Raw genomic sequence first — 22,638 nt, forward strand, 5'->3', positions numbered from 1 at the left:
CAGCAGTCCAATGCACCAGGTCAGATGAAGCACAAAGGAAAGTATCACCAGAACATCGCCAGACGACACAACAGGCGAGATGGCCATAGTCAGAGCAGCAGAACAGGTGGAAGAATGTGACAACCAAGAAGAGTAATACGTGTAGAAACCCTCTCCCTGGCACTAGCACCTGCCCCAGCTGTGATGCAGCAGCACAGAATGCTGTGCTGGGCAGAAAGACAGCCAACGAGAGGGCAGCTCGAGCTGGGGCAGAGGCTCAGAACCCACCCGAAGGGGGCAGTTGGAAAAAGATTTTAGAGAAGAAGGAGGGAAGGAGAAGGATCTAGCTGCTGAGCCTGCAGAGGACCCGGAGCTGGGGTAGGAGGTGCGGTAATAAAAGAAGAAGAGAAGAATAAAAGTAGGGAACTGGGGAATAAGAAGGAGGTTAGCAGAAGCAGAAAACAATAGACCTGGGTATGTGAGCAGACGCTATTCGAGAAGGGAAGTAGAGGGAAATAAAATCTAGACTTACCAGAGAGCGAGTATCAAGGGAATAAACCGAACGGAAATATAATTGGTGGGAAAAGGAATTGATCAAAAAGCTGTGTTAGATGCAAACAGATCCTGGAAGTAGTAAATGAAATGCCCATCCACAAAGGACCTAAAATACACGAACAGAGAGTGTGACTGTTTGAACGTCTATTGAAGGAATACAGTTTAAAGGTGGCTAATGGAAAAGTGATGGCCCACTAGGTGAGGAAAACCCACAATGCATTTGGTACTAACTGCCCAGCATGTAGAAGCTCACAAAGGTTAAGGAGTTAGTAACCTATAGTTCATTACTATAAATAGTGGGCCTTTGGTAATGTTCTATATTATTTATACTCCCAGTACAATTTGAGGGTTTCCCATATAAAGTTCTAAAAATTTACAATCATCCCTGTTGGCTTGGTTTGCCTCTGCCTCTCCTCACAGCTAGTGTAGCCCAGCCTGGCTGGGTCAGCACAAATGCAGAGGGCAAAGGGCTATGGAGCCTCCCAACATCATCCCTAATGACAGGAGCCTGCCCTTGAAGGAGAAGAAGAGACTGAGACCAGGCCAGATATGGACAGTTCTCTGACCAGTGCCCAAGAAGACAGGAAGCCACCAGAGAGAAAAGGCAAGTACTGCTATTTAGCCTCACTGTATGGGCACTTCACAGCTCTGCCGCAGCCCACATCTCAGCTCCTGTCTCTTCCTACCCCCCTCTTGCACCTCACACTCTGCCCACTCCTCTTTTAATGCACCATTGGCCTTCTTCGCCCCATTCATGACTCCTGAACTTTTTGCTCCATTCCCTTCCTCTTTCTGTGCACGAAGCACTCTCACTCCCAGCCTTCAGCTCCCTCCTAACCCTTACCCCTTTCGGTTGCTTTGCAGCACAGGTCTCCACACCCATGTTTTCTACTTTGGCTAGAACACAACATGGCTAATGGTATGATCCACTACCCATGTTAGAGAACGTCCTCTCCAGTGCAGTGCACCCTTGCCCTTGCTGTCTCTTCTTTATCCTTCTTCTTCTTCTTCCCAAAACTCCATTGCCTGTTGTCTTCTCCTTTCTGGAACAGAAAGGAGTTTTCTGTATAACTTGGGAACCCTGTTGATGAGGCTTGCTTGGCTTTGTTTGTGACCCAGCATACATGGATAATCAAAATTCCCCAGGAGCTGAGCTGAGAAGAGAACACCGAGAACTGCGCCAGGAAATTGTCCTCCTCGTCTTTTTCCTGTTCTGAGAGATCTTTCTGCTTTGTTTTTCATTCCCCCCAAATGTCTCCACCATTCTTCATTGTCCAGTTGTAGCTCCCTAGCACTGAAAACAGCTCTGACATACTTCGTTAGTCCTCCACCTCCTCTTCCAGTCAGTACGATGATTCCCACGAGTTTCCATCATGCTCACAACATTGTTGAACTGTTGAGGAGGAGACAGAGCCAAGCATTCTGCCCTGGCCAACAGAACTGGCCCAGCTTGGCAGAAAGGAGCACTGACAGCATGCTCTTAAGGGGCGGAGCAACGTGTGCCTTTTGCCTACACACTGAAGAACTCTGCGCAGCATCATGCTTCTCTGAGTTCCCAGTGGGGTAGAGCCACTCCACCCTCCCCTACTCAGGGCCATGCCTTAATGGCATCATCAGGCCCCTTGTGTCTAGGAGATCAGAACCTATTCTGCTTGAGTGATGCCTGGCTCCTGTTCTTCCTCACAGAGGGCATTCCAAAGCTCTAACTAGCAAGCCCTTCTCTACACTGGCAGATCCTACATCAGTTTGTCTCCAATACCAGTCTTCTCTTTCCTTCTCTTGCACTTGGCACTAGAAGAATCTCTGCTGAGAGGGTCAGTATCACTCCTGACTTAAGTACTCCTCCCGGGACTCTGAAACGGGTCTTGGTCATACCAAGTCTTCCTTTGCTGCTGTCATTTGTCGCCACAAGGACTGTAATCAGTGGGAAATCCCCGCCATCACATCCAGCACCTGGGTAAAGAATTAGTTTTGGCAGAGAGGAGGCAGCAGATTTTATTTTATCTTATCTGATCCCCATATCTCATGCTAGGTCCTCACTATAGAATCACCCAGTAGACTCGCATGTCTCTCTTGTGGGAGGCTCTCTTATACTCCCTTATTATCACCACTGTTTTTATTTTATCCAACATTTATTGACAGTGTTGCTAAGGATTGTACTTTGCCTGTCTCAGTCAAGAGAATGTGAAGGTTGCAGGACATACTGCTTTGGAAATGCCCTGGTTTGCTCCCTTGTGCATATGTGATATGATGATATCCTCTTTAGTTACATGATCACTTCCCATTTCTCAGATACGGAGCCACCAGCTTTTTCCATTATACTTGTGTTAATTTCATGGCCAACACGGCCCAGTGTGTTTTTATTGTCATAGTCCTTTAGGTTCACTTCTCACTGAGGTCTGTATCTTAATCATTTAAGCAGAAGCCACAAACTTGACAATTGATCACCCTGCAGCAGTACAACAACTCTGGTGAAATTCAGGGGCTGAGGCAGTTCATGGCTACATTAGCTTTGCCGTTAGCTTAGGCGGCTAGTGTGCACTGGCCAATGTCGCTAGCATTCTGAGTTGTATACTCAGGGCTACAGTCTACCTTTTGCAGGCAGACACACACACTAGAGGGAGAGTGACGCCAACCTCGGTGAAAATGCAGCAGATGCTCCCATAGGCTCAGTTCCTGCCCCTGGGCCACTGCCCCGTCTCATCCCACAGCCTCATCAGGTAGCTAGAGCCCAGAGGAACACTAATTGGAAGCAGAGCCTGTGCGTTACGAGCACATCATAGCCAGCCACTGGTGGGGGCATAAGAATGAAGAGAAGGTGCCATGAGCCCTTTCTCTTCTCCGGCTTGCACAACTGCTCAGGTGCCAGCTACAGTCATTGGCACTTAACCTGTTGTGCAATAGGCACGTACCGTTTCTATGTATGTGCCTCTCCTAAACTCTAGCTGGCCTTCACAGCTCAATGGGCAGGACTCCAGAATGCTACACACAGTAGATTAAGGGTGAAGAACAATTGTAATTTTTATTGTGTTTAAGAAATAGTACGTGGCTATGTAATTAAGAACTGTCCACACTGCTGTAAATGAGAAGCAGCTCCACTGAAAGCACTGGTGTTACCCCAGCATAAGAGGAGAATCGGGCCCACCATAAGCATATATTCACACAGGAAGGCAGACCCAGGCCTGCATATACAAGCTTAACGTTGGTATTTCCAGATTGTGATCCATTTGTGTGTCTTGGCTGTGTAGACTGTAAGATCTTCCAGGCAGAGACTGGTTCTTGCCTTGTGTGTGTGTACAGCACCAGCATGGTGACACCCCAATCACAACTGGGGCTGCTTGGTGCTGCTGTAATATAAATAAATCAACAGGAGCACTCCAGTAACAAAGAGTGGGACAAATTCAGGTGCATTTTGAGAACATTCTCAGCTGCTACTGAAGTGGGAGGAGCCACACACCCATCAGGCAGGACAAAAATACAAAGGGACCGATAGCAATTATAAATACAGGCAGGAACCAGCAAAATGTGATTCATCTTGGCATAAACAGAGCTAGCCTAGCTGACTAAAAGTAATCCCAAACTCAGGTACTCACTGAGAGAGAGGAATCGGAGGTGTGAGAACAGTGTAGAAAGTCGGAAGGGCCAGGGAGGGCTAGGTGTAGTGCAGCAGGTGCAGTTTAGACAGGAGCTTGCCCTGTGATATGGCAAGGAAAAAAGCTAATGCACTGCTGGACAGCGTACGCCATGACCTCACCCAAGGAACAAAGAGGGGAGCATCTGTCCTCTACACAGCTCAGGTATTAGCCCTCTGGGAACGCTGCATTCAGGCCCCGAGTCAGCAAAGCATTTAAGCAAGTCCTTTGCTGAATTAAGGCCTCAATTCTGGGCATATCCTTACCCCAGGAATAGTGACAGATTGGACCTTTCAGGACCAGGAAATAGACTCTGTGTCATGGTGCTGACAGCGAATGGAGCCTTTTGTTCTCTGGTGGATGACAGGGCCTAGGACTGTCAGGATGTCCATACTCCAGCAGCTGGCATGGCGACGGGGCTCAGTTCAGTAGCATGGATAGGTCAGAGCAGTTGTGTAGCACCGTGGCTCAGGCTTGGCTGAAGACAGCAGTCTATCCCAGCAAAGTGCTGCCACCTGCCCTGGGGGGCCTGACACTCCCCTCCCAAGTTGCATCAACCAGGAGCCCCAATAGCCAGAGAGCAGTCAGTCACTTCTGGGTCACAGGAAAGATACTTTCCCCCACGACGTCATGCTCCTTATCACAAATCTTCACCTGGGAGTTTGTGTTTGATGCTCCGCACACCGGCATGAAGAGGGAGACAACAAAACCAGTTATGCTGCACTTACACCTCCTCTGCTGGGGCTTTGAAGAAACATGCAAATCAAGGTGGTGGTATTAATAATAATTATTTATTAATATTTAATAAAGCTTCAAGCTTTATTAGCTAGCAGCCAGCAACTTCCGCTGTGCCTATGTTCAGACTGCACAGCATGACACCCCAGCTGGGGACTGACACAGAGTCCCTCTCAGGCTGGCTGCATGGCAAGGGAGCAGACACCACCTCATACCCAAAGTCAGATCATGGCAGGCTCTAAGGCCTGGTCTACACTACCCGCCTGAATCGGCGGGTAGAAATCGACCTCTCGGGGATCGATTTATCGCGTCCCGTCAGGACGCGACAATCGATCCCCGAATCGACGCTCTTACTCCACCAGCGAAGGTGGGAGTAAGAGCCGTCGACGGGAAGCCGCGGAGGTCGATTTTGCCGCCGTCCTCACAGCAGGGTAAGTTGGCTGCAATACGTCGAATTCAGCTACGCTATTCGCGTAGCTGAATTTGCGTATCTTAAATCGACCCCCCCCCGTAGTGTAGATGTAGCCTAAGCTAATGCTTCCAGCTTCACTTGATCTGTTTACAGGAGTTTGCCAGGCCCTCCGGCCATTAGCACTGCTCAGATTAGAGTCAAGAGATGCCTGTTTGTTCGCACCGCCTCCAGCCAAGGTGGCCTGCAGCAGGCCTCAGAAGCCACCACTGCTGTAGAGCATAACTGCAGCCGTTTCTTCTTCACCTCAGTCTCCGGTTTCTCCCATGCAGTGGCTCATACAGGCTTCAAGTCAGGGAAGGACAAGAGTCATTTGCACCTGCACCAGGACTTCTCTCCTGGTTTTGATGCGCCCAATGGTTAGGATGCAGGACAAGAGTGACAATATGCTTTTTATATCTATATATAGGCCCTAGGACCTGCTGCAACACCACCCAATCACAGGGGAAAGATAGAGGGCAGCCAAAAGGCAGGATGGATTAATTCTGGCAAAGAAGAATCAGACAGCTTTTAGAGATCTATCAGGAAAAAGAAGCGCTATAGAAAACAATCATCCATTAAGATATGAAGAGGGGTGTGTGAAATTAACCATGACTCTAAAATGGCTGTGATATTGAACTGCATTTTAAAAAGTCTGTACTCAACAAAATCAGGGAAGAAAATTTTATAAAAATAAAGCAACTAAGGGGAAATCTGAACACATACCAGTCAGCTGGTCCCTTTGACATGCACCCAAGGGTCTGATGAGAATTAACTATTGAAGATACTGGGCCATCCACAATTTTTTTTTCCAACTCAGGTCATGAAAAGTTGGGGAAGTATCAGAGGATTAGAGAGAAGTGAATTCCTCAGCCAGAGGAAGGAGTGAGCATGACAGTTACTAGCACAGATATTTAGAGTAAAATTTTCAGGAGCACCTTGGTCCCATTTTCAGTCATTGTTGAAAACAAGACTGAGGCGATTTGAAAGTTTTACCCCTAACTTCTATCTCTAGGAAAATAATGGAACACATATTGAGAAGAGTAACTCATATCTAGACTCTCACAGCTGTACTCACCCATGCAGAGACCTCCCTCACACTCTTACCTGGACCATGGTCCTGGCTGTGGTGGGGAAAGCAAGAGCTAGGCACCCAATGTCCCCTGTTGCAGGAAAGTGGGTGGGAGTAAGCCACTTCCCAACAAGGGGCTCAGTAACTTATTCCTTGAGCACAAGGAAAGACGGGGGAGGAACAGTCACTCCTGACTCATGTCAGCAATGTGCTATCATGTGCCAGCAATGCCCCTCTGCCATGTACATTGGCCAAACCGGACAGTCTCTACGCAAAAGAATAAATGGACACAAATCAGATGTCAAGAATTAGAACATTCAAAAACCAGTCGGAGAACACTTCAACCTCCCTGGTCACTCAATTACAGACCTAAAAGTCGCAATTCTCCAACAAAAAAAAACTTCAAAAACAGACTCCAAGAAAACTGCAGAATTGGAATTAATTTGCAAACTGGACACCATTAAATTAGGCTTGAATAAAGACTGGGAGTGGATGGGGCATTACACAAAGTAAAAACTATCTCCCCATGCTAATTTTTCCCCTACTGTTACTCACACCTTCTTGTTAACTGTTGGAAATGGGCCATCCTGATTATCACTACAAAAGTTTTTCTCTCCTGCTGATAATAGCCCACCTTAATTGACTAGTCTTGTTATAGTTGGTATGGCAACACCCATTTTTTCATGTTCTCTGTGTATATATATATCTGCCTACTGTATTTTCCACTGCATGCGTCTGATGAAGTGGGTTTTAGCCCATGAAAGCTTATGCCCAAATAAATTTGTTAGTCTCTAAGGTGCCACATTTTTTGGTGATACAGACTAACATGGCTACCACTCTGAATCCTGACTCACAGTTCATTCCCTGCTCCTTGGTGTGGGTGTGTTGCCTCTTACTTTGAGTTGGCTCTTAACATCTAGTAGGTAGAGCCGCAAACAACAAGAAGCAACGTGATATGTAAAAAACACACTAAAAAAAATGAGTTCCGAACATTAATTTGTGGCTGAAGGAAGTCAGTGGATTGAATGCATCTGCAGTTTAATGAAGCCCTTGAGAACCAAGAGTCACAAAATTTTAATTGTTTTAGCTGGACATGCCCATGCTTTCGTTAGCACAACCCCTTGCACATGGAATGCCATTCAAGTGGGTCCACCTTCTCATTTAATTCCTTCCCAAGACTCACTTCCACTGCAATGTCTACAAGAAACTAACCAGCTATTAATGACTAGATATAGGGATAGTCAGGGATAGTTTACATAATAAAAGTGAAAAATATATGGCACTAAGAAGAGGTATTCCAGACACTCCATTTTTTCTTGCCTACTATATCACTTCTCCTCCTCACAATTCAGCTGTTTTTAACTCAACTCTTTGGGGCAGGGTTCACATTTTCCTGTGTGCCCATACAGCAACTAGCACATTTCTGGCAGTGCTAGAATAATAATTAGTTTGGATACAAGCATGAGTGTGTGCACTGAAAACTGTCTGAAGGACCATAAGCAAAGGGGAATGAAAACAAACACCCCATTACAGCAAGGGCTAAACAACTCAGTTGAAAAAAATGAATATGAATTTAGAACTAAACAAGCATTTTACGCAAGAAGTGGTAAAGCAGAGAACTCCTTACATACCAATTAAAACACAAGTGCCGAGAAACACCAAGTGCCTTGAGAAATACTCAAAATAATATGGTTACTAATCCAAATGTCTGCTTACTTTTATCTCACTTGTGCACTTCCTCTCTGCTTTTAGAAGTGTATGAAGTTAACGAACACTTATCTGAGATTTCACTGCCCAGACGTGCCCCATGAGTTACTGGAAGATGATATCTCTGTTGAGGAGATAGCCTGTTCTATTTCAAAAGTACCTCATGGCAAAGCCCCCAGCCCTGATGAACAGACTATTTTATTTTATACAATTCTTTAACAAAAATGCTGGTTCCCAATTAACTGATACCTGAAACTTCTCTGTATGCCCTGGCAGTTTACCTCCAACTATGTGTTCAACCATAACCTGCGTTTGTGCCTTAGGTTGGCCTATTTTACCCTTCGATAAGGGCATAAAATCATCCCAAGTTTTAGCAAGCAGGAAGAATTTCGTCCTGGTCTGGTCTTTACCAATCACATGGTACTTACACAGGCAAGAGATGATCTCATAATATTAATATTCCTTAAGGTAGCAGAATGAATTGCATATTTCTGCAGCAATTCCATCCTTAGATTCCAGAAAGGCCATTGATTGCATTGAGTGGTCAGTCCTCATTTCTAGCCTTGAGTGATAGGATTGGGGCCAAAATTCCTTACTTTGGTACGGTAATTGTACCAGACCTCAACATGATCTTTAATAATGGTTATGAGTCCAAAAACTTGGCCTTCAATAAATTAAATGTGCTGCCACTTGTCGTTTTCTTTTATTATGGCTCCTCTAGCTCAAAAGGATTCATTCCAGTAACTATTTCCAGGTGGAAAAAAATCAGGGATAACAATCATCCCCCAGGTTCTGTGTTTCACCTCCTAAGAGATCCCCTATGGCCTAGTCTCATGGGCTCCAACTCAGTTAGACATTGGAACATTAGAATTGGGTATTGGAGTCCATGTAGCCAGAGATTCTTTAGACCTTTTCAAGTTGAATTATCATCCCTTAGCCCCGCACTTTAGAAAACAGTCTTGCATAACTAGAATATACTTAACCTCTATTTTCCAGAATAAACATTATTAGTATGAACTCCCCTCTTCATCCCCCTGTGATTAATTACTTTCCCCCAATTCTTCCAGACCCAATCTCACTTAAACTTCTTTAACAACTGTAGGGTGATATTAAAATGTATTTTGACAGGTGGCAGATAAAAAAAATCTTTATAATTCTGTATCCAAAAAAATAATAATAATCCATCGGTGGTTTGGAGTTTCACAACTTAACTGTCTAGCAGCACTGTTGGATCCATTATGAGAATAGTGCAGATACTGCCCATGCCCTTCCAAACAGCACTGGATCCCTATGGAACCACAAATCCTAGATACCCCATTTGAATACATCTCTTCTCCTACACAGTCTAATTTTTATCTGCTGTAATCAGGGCCGGGGGGGAGAGGGAGGGAACCGGGGGAGAGAGAGAAGGGGGGTGGCCAGGGCGTCAGCGGGGCACTCGCCATGCGGACCCGACCGCCGCGCCGCCTGCCGGGAGGGCTCCGCGCCGCTCCGGTTGGCGGGGAGGTAAGGACTCGGGCTGCCCTGCCAGGCTTGCTACAGACCTGGCACCAGCTGGGGCAGACGGAGCGCGCAGCCCTCTCCCAGCAGGGCGCTCCCCTCCTCCGCGCCACCACCCCCTACAGGGCGGCTGGATTGGCGAACAAAACAAAACAAACGAAATAAGCGGCCGTGCTGCCCTAGGATTGGGCAGAATGCCGCCCCGTGGAATCTGCCACCCCAAGCACGAGCTTGCTCAGCTGGTGCCTGGAGCCAGCCCTGGCTCTAATATAATTACATTGTTTACTCACCATACAAAGGTTATACTGACTAGAGTTGCCAGAATTCTTAAATACTTTCCATTCCCTTCTCCCCTCTGTAATAATTGATCATTTCCCCTAGAAGATTATCCTACTCTCCATCCAAAAAAAAAAAGACAGGCATGGTCTTAACTAGATGTACCCAATTTCTTGATATGACTGGTCAGATATATTCCTTTGATCAGTAAGCAACAGTATAATTACACCAATATATCATTATTTCAATAATCCCATACATGGACTTTTACAGGGCAATAGCACTTTGAATACAAGAGGCTTACCAGGCTTGGAAAATATAACATTTTAGATAACCAGAATTTAAATGTATCTAAAATCCACACAATACATTTAAGAGACCAGGATCTGCCCTCTTAAGTATATAGGTAGAGTTGGATATTAGATTCCTGATGACAGAGTGACTATATTTTGTAGAAGAGGCCAGACTCTTAACTCATCTCTTATGTTACCGTAGCTGGGAGTGGAGTCGCCCAGCCTGGGTAGACAGACTTGCACTAGTGGGGCTCAAGCTAGTGTGCTAAAAATAGCAGTGTGGACATTCTGACTCAGGCTAGAGCTTGGGCTGTGAAGCCTAGGAGATCAGGTGGGCTCGAGAGCCTGAGCTGGAACATCCACACTGCTACATTCAGTGCACTAGCTGAAGCCCTGCTAGTGCAAATCTACCTGCCTATGCTGGGAATCTCACTTCCAGCTGCAGTGTAGACACACCCTGCATGTACTAAACATGTGCATACCCAGTAGCAGCCTGCTTAGCCCCATACAGATTGGCCTCAATTTATTTTGATAAATGTCACTTCAGTTCGGCTATAGGCTCTTTCAAACATGTGTGATGGGATTACACATTAATCCTGATATTTTGTGAAATGGTCACAATGCAAGTTACTAGGAGATGAGAGAGAGAACCTGCTAGAAAAAACTAGTTCTCTCCTCGGTTTCCTTTCGATAGAGGAGACTTTCTAATGCTGCCCAGTGAGGAAATCCTCATGTTCCTTCTATGAGCATCTCCTTCAGCAAAGCATGGGATATCCTGACAATGAGGAAACTTGCTGCCCTAAAGAATTAATATCCATATGATCTCATTACCTGGGCACCTGGGAATATTTTTACTGAGTGCAGTATAATGTATCAAAACCAGAGTATTTGATACCTGTTAAGAACACATGGTGCTTTGCTACAGGTATTGCTTGTGTGAATAGTTCTTATACACCACTCTATTTCAGTTTTTCCATTTACTTCTGTAAGTATTTTAATATTGGTCTCTGCTTGTGACCTCCAAAAACTAAACCCATACATGAAAACAAAGGGTAGTAATAAATTGCAATATGCAAGACGGGTCCAGTGGGAATGTGCAGGGGTTGGCATTAGGAGTCAGTCTTATATAACTTCTTTATTAATGATCTAGAAGAGGGAGTGAACAGCATGTTAATGAAATTCACAGATGGTACTAAATTGGGAGGAGCTGCAAATCCCATGAGGACAGAGAAATATAGAGGGCCCTGGAAAGATTAGAAACATGGCCAGGGAATATGGAGAGATTCAGTTTCGGAAAAAATATAGCTAATATGTTAAGTGGAAAAATAATTTGAAACAAAAAATACTGAGTGGAAGAGGGAAACCTGGGAGGCAGGAATGTCCAAAGGAGACTTAGGAGCGATAGCAGACAGCCACTAGACAGATAGGAGTTTGCAATGTGATGTGGAATCAAAACCAGGCCAACACTAGTTTGGGGAGAGATGTGCAGAAGGACACAGGAAGGTAGCTGTCCCTCACTATACAGCACTGGTGTAAACTCATTTGGTATATTCCAGTAGGCTCTTGATCCCCTGTTACCAGAAAGGCTGACAAATTGGAGAGAGTTCAGAGAAGAGCAACCAATTGATTAAGGGGTTGGAGAGACTGATTTATGAGGAATGATTAAAAAAGATATTATAGCTTGGATAAGCAATGACTAAAGGTTGGAGAGTAGAGGTTGGTGGGGAGAGGAGAACAGGTTAACAGTGTACCACTATTTAGAGGGTGTAAATCTCAAGGCTGGTGAGATAGAGATTATTCAGACTGGTACAAAGGAGAGAGTAACTGGATAAAGTTTAAAAAGGGGGTATTGAAGCTAAATCTCAAGGAGCACTTTCAAGCATTAGCATCATCTTCCTGATATGTGGGGTGGCTTATAACATGAAAGAGCAGCCAGGGAAACACTAGAAAATATACAATAAGGAGCAATCCTGTACTGGCCCCTTGGAGACAGCCTGCTCTTTTCCTTCAGTATCTCTTAGGAGTCTCTTATGGGATTCTGGGATCTCGGTCCTGGCCCGAGATGCTCATATTCCCCATACAATAATGCCATGAAAAGCTACCGTTTCCCATACCATCCCAGTTTCACTAACAATCACTTCCCCCTGGGAGACCGGTGCTGATGCTTATTACGCCCGTTACAGAGTCTATAGCTCCTACTAGATGGGTCTAGTCCAGTTCCAGTTTAGTAGGCAGACCACAACAATGACAGGTTGTGGCACAGAAGTTGCCAAACAGTTTCTCACTGGATAGTGACAGAGTAAAATATAAATAGCAATTCCGTGAAAGAAGAAATAATTGTCAAGCGCTATTCAGCTACTAAATAAGACAGATGAAAACATTGGCTCACATCACAAAAATGACCCAGATATTGACATTACACATGTAACCTTGACCTGCAGCACATGAATATATTGGTCAATCCCAGCCTATCAGCCTGACGTGATCGGTAAATGGTGTCTCTAGATTTCAATAGTCTGGTTTTGTCCATGGCTAAGGTTCATTCCCAGACAGACAAAGGGTGAAGGCCCGTCTGTGGGAAATCAAAGAATAGTCTTTCTACTCTAGCTCCAGATGATGAATGCAAGCAATGTTTATCTCCCCACAGGCCTCTTACACCCTGATTCACAGAGAGACGACATCCCAGAAAGCCAGAGGTATCTAACTGGCTCTCCATCTAATTCTTTCTTGATAGAAGCATCAGGACCTATCCATCAGTGAAATCCCAACGTGGAATACAAGGAACAAGAGACCTTATTCTAGGCATTCCTATGTCAGGTAAGGAGCCAATTAATTATGTCTCAGGCCTGCTGGAAATCAGTGCTTAGGATAACAGCAGTGAGGTCACCAGGAGTCATGCCAGCACAATAGAAGGATTGGGACTTGATTTTATCAACATGGTACGTTTGATTAGCACAAGCATTTGGTGGGGGAAGATTTGTGTTGCAAAGAAAAAAAGTGAAGCTGTTTGGTTTGGGAAACTCTCTCCATTCCTCCCTTTCCTCTGCCACTCCCCCCTCCCCCAGTTTATACCTCAGTAATATACAGCATCGGCACTGTATCCTTGAGAGTTCTCTAAGGTTGTTGTGAACCCATGGAACGGGCAGTCTACCAGTGCTGAAGAAACAGCCATGTAATGATGTGTTGGCCCCCTGAGTGCAGGGAAGAGGCACTGAAAGAGGCACAGACTGAAAGAGCAGATTTGAGTCAAGGGGGCAAGTTGACAGAATGAGGGGACCAGTAAGAAAACGTGCAGTTTAGTGTGGCACGAAGAGGAACCCAGGCCAAGCCCTTCACAGAGCAGCCGAGCTGCATCAGCTAGAGAAGCAGCTGCCACAGGTATGCAGGGGAACAAGGCCAAGTTTCAACCCTGCAAGCCCAGAAGCTTCACTCTGTATCAGCACATGCAGGGAAGCCAAAGGGCTCCATACTTTGCCGCTTTTTTCCTGCGCTTTGTGCAGGAACCAGGAGCGGTGGGTAGGGGAGAAGGGAAAGCAGAGGTGGCTTTAAGCTACCTTTGTGATCCCCACATTCTCAGGTTGTCAGGGTCCTACACTGCCTCTGACATTAGTTACAGCAGTCATAAGTATTCTCTAGCTTCTGTTCTGGCCTCAATGCGCCCCTATGGGCTGTCTGCCAGCCCAGAATAGCCAGAGAACAGCATTCTCCAACCACGCCCCCTCTCTCCGCGCCCTGACACGCCCTATACCAAAGGCTGTGCTAGGGCATTGACACACACAGAGCTGTTCTGGCAGTTCAATGCCACCCAGGGAATCCCCATCTAACAGGGATATAATGCCAGAGGGAAATAAGAAGGCAGGGGTGCAATGGAAAATCAGCCCCAAAAGGTTTTCCTGGGGAGCCACAAGTCCCTGTTTGGAGAGTTCGACACAGAGGACACAAAAGGCACATACACATGCCTTATTTAGAAACTCATCCATCCTTGAGTTCATAATACAATCTTATCCAGGGCTACACTAGGCAATCTGATGCACCCTCAGACAATGAGATCTAGCCCTCCTATGCGCCTCCAAGAGAATAGAGATTGGCTGTTCCCCATGTCAGTGCTTCAATTTGTACTGGGTTGGAATCAGGGATTTCTCAGTTCAGGGACCAGGTCTCTATGGAGTTTCCTCTTTAACCATGTCCACACAGACCCTTGGGAGCTGCAAGGCATGGCTATCCAGGTCATTTTGACCATTTTGGACTCTTTCAGTACAGCAGCTCCTCATTTTGGGGTTATTTTTCTATTCTGCCTATTGTAAAATATATCCATTATCCTGGGCACCTTGTGGCAGGTGCTATGGAAGTTAACAAAACAAATACACACACAAAACAGGACAGGACAGTACACACACTAACAGCAGCACACAATGCAACCGCACACCCAAAACACCACACCCATACACCTAACAGAGGCTTGCAAAGAAGCAAAGAAAATATGACTGCCTAGAGGTTTCGGTTCTGAGGGGTGGAGTTTTATTCAGTGGGATGTGACCATTTCTGTGCTGGAAGCTGCTGTGTCCTCTCCTGAGGGAGAGAGCGAGCGAACACTGCTTGGGAAGGGAGGGATGAGAGGGTTGCTCTTAGGGCCCAGAGAGGTATGATTACCTGTATCCTGTCTTCAGGCAGTTCTGTTTTCATGGCCAGCATCTCTCTGGCATAGACATCAGGATAGTGGGCCTCATTGAAGGCCTTTTCCAGCTCCTCCAGTTGGTAGGATGTGAAGATTGTCCTGAGGGGAGTAAAACTCATTGATCAGAATATAAAGAAAGCTGAACAGTCACAAAGACGGAGAAACAGGGAAAAGAAAATCTCAGAAACTGGATAACGTATGTAGATTGTGTTTTACTGTTTTTCTATGGACAGAAGGTCAGGCCCTTGGCTGAGAGAAAGCCCAGAAAGTGGCAGGACATTGTGTTCTTATACAGTCACAAGTCACCTTCCTTTTCAACCACTTCCTCCTCTAGGCAGCCTCTCCTCCAGTTTCTCTCCCCCAACAGGATCACTGAGATGACCATAATCTCTAGATTAGATCTCAGACATTATTTCCTTCCAAAAGACATTGAAGTGTCTCTTTTCCCCTCAAAGAGGGCCCCACTTCCTGATTTACGGGCACTATGGTCCCCTTTATGTTTGCCACACAGACACTCCAGAAGATTGCACTGAGGCACGGAGAGGAGTGACATTGTTCTCAGCATCTCACCTCTCCCTGCTTACAAACAAACCAATCCCTTCAGATCCCTAACCCTCAGCAAGTCCCCAAAGTTTTGTCACAGCCCTCACTACTTTCACCAGCCAGTTCCTCCCCCCCATGCATGCAATCTCCAACCACGAACCCAGTGCCAGTTCCCTTGCTCGACTTCTACACAGGAACCCTGAAAAACCCATCTCCCACTAGCAGATCCCTCCTTTCCTCTGATTTGCATTACCCCATTACCCATCATTGGAAATCCTTCCTGACTGCCCTGAATGGTCAATTGTCCCAACCTGCATCCGTATGCCCAGTTCTCAGCTTGGGATGGGTGGATTGAAAAAAATCAGCAGCTGGAAGCTGAGACAGATGAGAGCACAACTCCAGGGGAATGCAAAGAGATTCTAGCAACGGGGAAGTAAGGTACCAAGACCTTCTTCACCTCCCTGGTGCCAGAAATCCTCCCTGAACCTCAGGCTATCCTAACTACAATTTCTAATTTCTTCTTTTCTGTGTGGTCAGCCTACACAGCAGTCAGCTTTCCCATATTTGTTTGGCTTTTTAAAATTGACTTGCATTTAAAGTAAACAATCAAACCACAGGACAGGAGATACAGCGCCCGAAAGAGAATTTTAAAAAAAAATTTCACTCAAATAAATTAGAGAATTTCAAAAGATCCTACGCCTTCCCAATAGCACAAACAGAAACAGTCTCAAAATTACCTTCCAACATTCAAAACCTAAGGATTCTACCAGATCAATAACATTATTAACAAGAGGGGCTTGTGAATGCAGGGGACCAAGTCTGCAATCAGATCTTTATTTAAATTCACTCCTAAATCTACTCTGTGTTCAGAAGGATTCTGCTCCTGCTCTTGTAGAATCATGGACACTAGGATGAAAAAAGACCTATTAGCTCATCCGGTTTCTCTCTTCCAGACCCAGTGCAGGATTATTTGTTATTGTACATTCGCTAGTTTTTAAATGCCTCAAGTGTTTGGGGCTTCTACCATCATCAGGAGAGGATGCCACAGCCCAGAGCAGCTCACTGGCTGAATATATATCCTGAAATTCATCCTATATTTTCCCTTTTTAAACATCTGATTAGTCCAAGTCCTTTTTACCACAATACATAATCCCTCCTCCAGTTGTCACTTAGCCCAGATACAGCAGACAGATTTGGCAGTTTTAAGCTTTTCTTGTTAAAAAAAAAAATCACTAAACATGAAAAGTTTGTTACTATGCAAAATTGAAAATTATAAACAAATGCAAATCCTGTTTCCAGTATCCTGATCCATCTCTAGTCCTGATCCAATTGTGATCCTTACTCCAATCCTAATGGAGATCTCACCCATCTTCAAGCCCAATCTAGTTCACAAAGGAAATGAGTCCATATTTACTCTGGGGGGAACCATAGAATTGTTTGACTTGAAAGTATGTCACATAGGTCACTAGTCAATCCCCCTGGATTGGGGTGGAACCTCTAGCAGGGAATCTAGCCCATCCTGGGATATTTAGTCTCTTCCTGCACAGCATCCTGGCTAGGCTTTCACTAGGGTATCTTTTAATCCACCCATCCTGAATTGTGGCAGGATTGATTTAATTACCCCTAAACCATCCCTGATAGATGGCTGTCCCACCTCCTTTTGTCCTGACTATCCCTGGCCATGGCAATCCCAGAATCAAGCTAGGTACTTCTAGCCATCACTGTAGTGTCTAATGTTTGGGTGGCTCATTGATTTTTAGCTGCATTTTACAGATGGGGAATAGAGACATAGGGAGGCAAAATTTCACATAGTCTGTGGCAGAGCTGGGAACCGAAGCTAGATCTCTAAGCTGTGACGCAAGTGCCTTAACCAACAAGCCATCTTCCCTCACCTACCTTAGCAGCTTGTTCTACCTCTTCTTGAATATCTTCAATACTTTATTAATAATGAATAAGTGATTGATAGAAACTGCTATTTGCCTAATAAATGATGCTACAATTGCTCTACTGCATTGCAGAGTCCAGTTTTAATAACCTGACTACTCCCATTTCTAGTGGCCCTGGGATAAATGGCTTGTCACTTTAGGAAATATTTTAAAACTATTGGGGCCTCTGGGACCTACATACCTAAAAATTGTAGGCACCTTTTGAGTAAAGTAGTAGCCTGGTTTCAAGGTTCCAGGATCCAGAGCCATAGGGAATAAATCCCTGAGGGTAACTTTTTAAAATAAATAAACAAGCTTTTTATTATTACAAAGTTACAATAAAACTTTAACATACTAAATTGTATATGACTTATTCAGGATCAGATTACTATTCAAAAAACCTTGTTGGCTGGGGAGCCCTCCTCCTCCTCCTCCTCTGAATCCACTAGTAAAGATGACCAAATGTCTTAATACTTTATCCTCTCTTTTTGGCACTTCTCTTGTTTATGGACTTGGTGGGAAAGCTTTCCTATTAGGACAATCCATATTTTACTATATCATAATTGTATAGGTGAAAGGGTCACCTATTTCCAATAATGTGCAATACAAAGATTCACTGACAACAATTAAAAAAATTAATTTGTCATTCTGTTTAAAATGCAGATACTTAATGAACTGGTGAAGAGAACAGGTTAGGGGATCTCTAGGAAGCCGGCATTTTGTCATAAGATGGATATCTTTATTAATTTCCTCCCCAAACCATCTAATTCTTGGGTACAACCACCACATGTGCAAATATGTCCCTCCAGTTCCCTGCAACTCTTTCAACAGAGTGCCTCTCTAGTAGAAAATATATGATGGATCTTAACTGGAATCAAATGCCATCTGTGGGTAATTTTCTTGCGATTCATAATCAAAGCCCAAATCCTGCTTCCTTTGACTGGGGAGCAAAAAGCAGAAGGTTCCCTTCAGATAGATTCCTCCCTCCTGTCGCCTTTATCGGGGGAGTTCAGACCTGAGCCCCTGTTCCTATGGGCTGAATTAGCTCTTATGTGAAGGGTGCGTGGATCTATCTAGAGGAGGAAGACAGGAATGGAATAGAGGTGGAAGGTAGGGTTGGACCCAGTTTGCGGCCTTGGCTGACTACTAGGATTGCCGATCTCATGTATTCATTTTTGTTTATATTTTTAATAAAACGTCCTTTTATTTGAAACCCATCAGTGGCACAGCAAATCCATGCAACCAGACAGTCCTACCGCTGTTGTCCTCATCCTTCATCCCTAGCCCCTTCAATCGCCTGTTACACCGAATTAGTGCATTCTGTCTCAATGCAAGCCCCCCGTGCAGCAGCTGGATCCAAGTGAGCGCGAGGTGCTGCATGCACAGACCCAACTGCACCATCGGGGCCCGAGGCTGGAAAATCTTTGGGGGGCAGGAGCTGCGCCATCCCGTGCCTCTGTGCAGTGCCTAGCACGACAGGGCCTCGGGGATAGAAATAATAAATACGGCTCCGAGAGGCCTAAAGGTACCAGCCAAGGTTTGGGCAGGTTCTGCTGCTGGGGGCAGGCAGGAGAGCCCACAAGGTGCGGGGGGCTCCAGGGTAGCCCTGCGGGGTCTCGCCCGGTGGGGAGCCGGGCAGGCGGGGAGGGGGGAAGCGGACTTCTCTCCTACCTGTGCCGTCTCTTCTTCCGTTTCTTGCTCTGGTTTAAGGAGGATTTGGACATTTTCCTGTCGCTGGAGGAAACATCCTCGGAGTCTGGGAAGAGAAACGCGGCACCGATTGAGGACGGGCTCGGGGACTCGTCTCTCCCAGCTCCGCAGAGGCCCCCAGGCTGCCGGCGCTCCCTCCCCGGGCCGGGCCAAAGGCTCCTTGCCCGGCGCGGGGTGCCAGGGGCTGGCACGGCCCTTGCTTTGCCTCTCCCTGGGGTTTCGCTTTATTTTTCGTTGGTTCGGCGGGGATTTCGTTGCGATCCCGCAGCGGCAGCCCCCGGGCCGGCCGGGCGAGGCAGAGCCCTCCTGGAGCGCCTGTCCTGGGGCGCGGCGGGGGAAGACTCGGGGCTCGGCCCCTTGTGCTCCGAAGGGCCGGTTCTTTGCGCGCCTGTGCCCCGATTTCACCCAGTTTCGTTGGTTTTTAATTCCAGGCGGCTTTAAAACAAAACCCCCGAGAGGGCGGGAAATCCCCGCGCTGCGCCAGCTCCCCCCGGGACCCCGCCGCGGGGGGAAATCGGGCTCTGGGGGATAATCCGCCCGGCTCACCCGGGAGGCGCCGGCCGATTCCCGGCGTGGCTCGGGGCGCGTCCCGGAGCCGCCCGGCGGCTCCTTCCCTGTATTCGCCGCCCGGGGTGGTTGTTCGTTCCCCCGGGCCGGGGGTCGTTCCGGCAGCTCGGGGTCTCCCTTCCCCGCCCAGGAGCGGCTGGTGCAGGGCGCCGGGACCCGCATTTCGATACAATCGGTTCTGCCATGGGGCAGGGACCGTCGGGGCTCGCCCGAGGGGCGGCCGGGTGGGATCGGCCCGGTTCGGTCCGGCCCCCCTCGGTAGGTATCCCCGCTGGGTATTCGCGATGCGGTCTGGGCGTTAAAGGCGGGCGGGCGACCCCGCCGGGAAGCGGGGTGTGTGTGTGTGTGTGGGGGGAAATTATTACGATATTTACTAACTTTCCCCCGGGCAGCTGCGGGTGAAGCGCGCCCGGCCGGGTCCGGGGCTCCGGAGAAGGCGGCCGGGCGGATCCTGCCGTCCAGCAAACGGACGGCGAGGCACCCAATTCCCCGCAAACGAGTTAGGGGCGCCGGCGCCCCGGGGGTCTGCGCCCCTCCGGCTCCGGGAAGCCGCGGGGACGGCGCCCCCAATCCCCCGAGTCCCCACCCCCCCCATGTGGCACCCGCCGGCTGGGGTTCCCCATCGCCAATCCATCCACCTGGCGCCAGAACGAATTTTAATAAAGCCCCCCCCGGGGGGGCAGAGACCTGGGGGAGGAGCGGACCCGGCTATGGGGGGCGCCCCGGGCAGCAGCCTGAGCATACCTGAGCTGGCCGTCTGGCTGGTGTCCAGCTGTCCGGGGGCCCGGGCCAGGGGCTGCAGGTGGACGCTCTGGGGGTCGGACAGCACCTCCAGGAAGGTGGGCTGGGTGTAGAAGCTGGGGATGCTGCCCGCCCCCAGGAGCCCCATGCTCACGCCACCTACCCCGGCGGGGCTGAGCACAGAGCGGGCCGCCAGCAGGTGCCCGGCGGGCAGGGAGTCCAGGGCAGCCCGGGGGTGAGAGGGCGGCTCCTTGTTCAAGCCCAGGATCTCCTGGATGCCGAAGCCGGTGCACCTGGGCGGGGTGGGCCCGGAGCTGGGCTTGGCCCCAGCGGCGGCCCCGGCCCCAGGCGCACTGGCCGCGCTGTCGGGTTTGGGTTTGCTGGGTAGGCTGTGGGTGAGCGCGTCTCCCGCTTTGCCCGTCATGCTGCGGCCGGCCGGTCCCTAGTGCCCGCTCCCGGGAATGCTCGGGAGCCCCCGGCTCAGGCCCCTTTTATCCGCCCAGCCTGGAGCCCAAGTGGGGTCAGAGCCGAGCAGCCAATCACAGGGGCCAGCCGCGATTAGGAATTCCAAAAAGCCGGCAGGCTCCAGCACAGGCAGCGGAGGGGCCGGGGGGAGGCGGCCTGGGACACGAGGTCCAGGGGGAGCCCGGGTGATGGGGGAACCCGGCGGAGGCAGCAAGGACCTGGGGGCTGCCCGGGACGGAGGGAGCCTGGCAGGGCAGAGCGGGGAGGTCGGGGCAGTGGGGCCCTGCCGATCAGCTGGGCCAGGTGTTATTACTGATGTCAGCGCGGTGCCCAGCGACCCCAGCCAGCCGCTGGCCCGCAGAACGTGGGGTCTGACCGGGGACAAGGCCTGACAGGTGGGTGCAGCAGGCAACAGCGGGAGGGGGAAGGCAAGGCCAGGGCCAGCCGGCTGTGGGCATTTGCCAAGTGCAGGCTTCGGAGCTGGTGTTTTAAATAAGCGAACAAAAAGCCCTGAATCAGGCCGCCTGCTAATAGCGACCTGGGGCAGGGGGGCCATACCGCCCCACCGCCGCTGCTAGCGTCTTTGTTGGGGGGGGGGGTGATCAGAGGGCAGAAGCGGACCGAGGAGCAGTATGGAGGGGGCATTGCTGAGCCCACAGTGAAGGTGTGCTGTGGGGAGGCTGCCGGCTAGAAGGTGTGTGTGGGGGGGGGGAGGATAGGGGCAGGAAGGGTTGTTGTGGTGGGTTGGGAGTGCTGTAAGAAGGCATCAGAGTGACTGGAAGTTGAAATGCCTGAGCACATACCTCTGAGTCTGCCAAGGCCCGGGCGGGCGGGCGGGCGCTGTGTGTCACACCCCCGAAGGGAGAGACACAAAGTGGTATTAATGCGGGAAGCTGAAGATGCTGCGGAATTAGCCTTCTTGGTTACATGATTATTTCTGAGGTAAACAACAAAGGTGAGGGGCTATCCAACTTGTATGGAACAGAGGTAAGGTAGGGACTGAACTGAGTTGTGTCCCTTGACACAAGGTACAGCTGAGAGCAGAGGAGATACAAACTATTCATTGCTAAGATTGCACCTTCCCACCTAGACCCAAAGAGGCAGGTAAGAAGTGCAGACAGAGGACGACCCACACAACCTCTAAGCCTGGGGCTCCTCAGGGAGGGAGACTGGGCAGCAGACAAAGCACCTCCTTGGTGCTTGGGCTTCGGAGGAGCCCTGGTCAAAGACTTCAATTTCAGAAAAGATCGCCTGTTGTCAAGCCTACATTTCATCCAATGCCTCTTAGGTATAACCTGTTTATCACCCTGACGGTCCCCTCCTTCTTGGGGTTTATGCCCATCAAATATTATTACACCTCTCAAGTGTCAACAGTTGCAGTACCACCCATCGGATGTGGGGTGTTTTCCAGCCACATTAGAAGACTGCTTTGGCAGTTATTGGGTGGAAATTTTCACCTCTGAGATATGGTTCCCTGTTCTGCTTCCCCCACCGGAGTCCTTCCAAGGGGACTTGATGGGATTCCAATTTCACTGAACTAGAAGGGACAGGGTGGAGTAGCCTGCTAGGTTCCTTTGCACTCTTCCACACAGACTATGGGTCACAGTACAAATGTTTTAGTGAGTCCCAGTCATCACATAGGCCATTCTGCTTTTCAATACATTCTAGAGAACAGAAGAAAGATGCACATCAAGATAAAATTTGATTACAACTGATTTTGAGTTAATTGCACCCCAGCTTGAAGGTTTAAGAGAAAAACAAAAATACACACAAACCACTACCCATGACTTTTACTAAAAAGGAACAGCACTTGAG

The 22,638-nt window shown here is 48.3% G+C and overlaps 1 protein-coding gene across 1 annotated transcript in view; it reads right to left on the minus strand.

The window, feature by feature from the left end:
* The window catches only part of VSX2 (visual system homeobox 2), a 43,228-nt gene extending 22,446 nt beyond the window's left edge, over positions 1–20,782 (minus strand). The window contains exons 1-3 of the mRNA XM_065403269.1: positions 20,362–20,782; positions 19,012–19,096; positions 14,848–14,971 (exon numbers count right to left, since the gene is read on the minus strand). Coding sequence (XP_065259341.1) covers positions 14,848–14,971; positions 19,012–19,096; positions 20,362–20,782 — 630 coding nt within the window. The remainder of the gene's footprint in view (positions 1–14,847; positions 14,972–19,011; positions 19,097–20,361) is intronic.
* Between the last annotated feature and the right edge of the window lie 1,856 nt (positions 20,783–22,638).

The sequence above is a fragment of the Emys orbicularis genome, chromosome 4 (genome assembly GCF_028017835.1).
Source record: "Emys orbicularis isolate rEmyOrb1 chromosome 4, rEmyOrb1.hap1, whole genome shotgun sequence".
Taxonomy (NCBI): Eukaryota; Metazoa; Chordata; order Testudines; family Emydidae; genus Emys; species Emys orbicularis.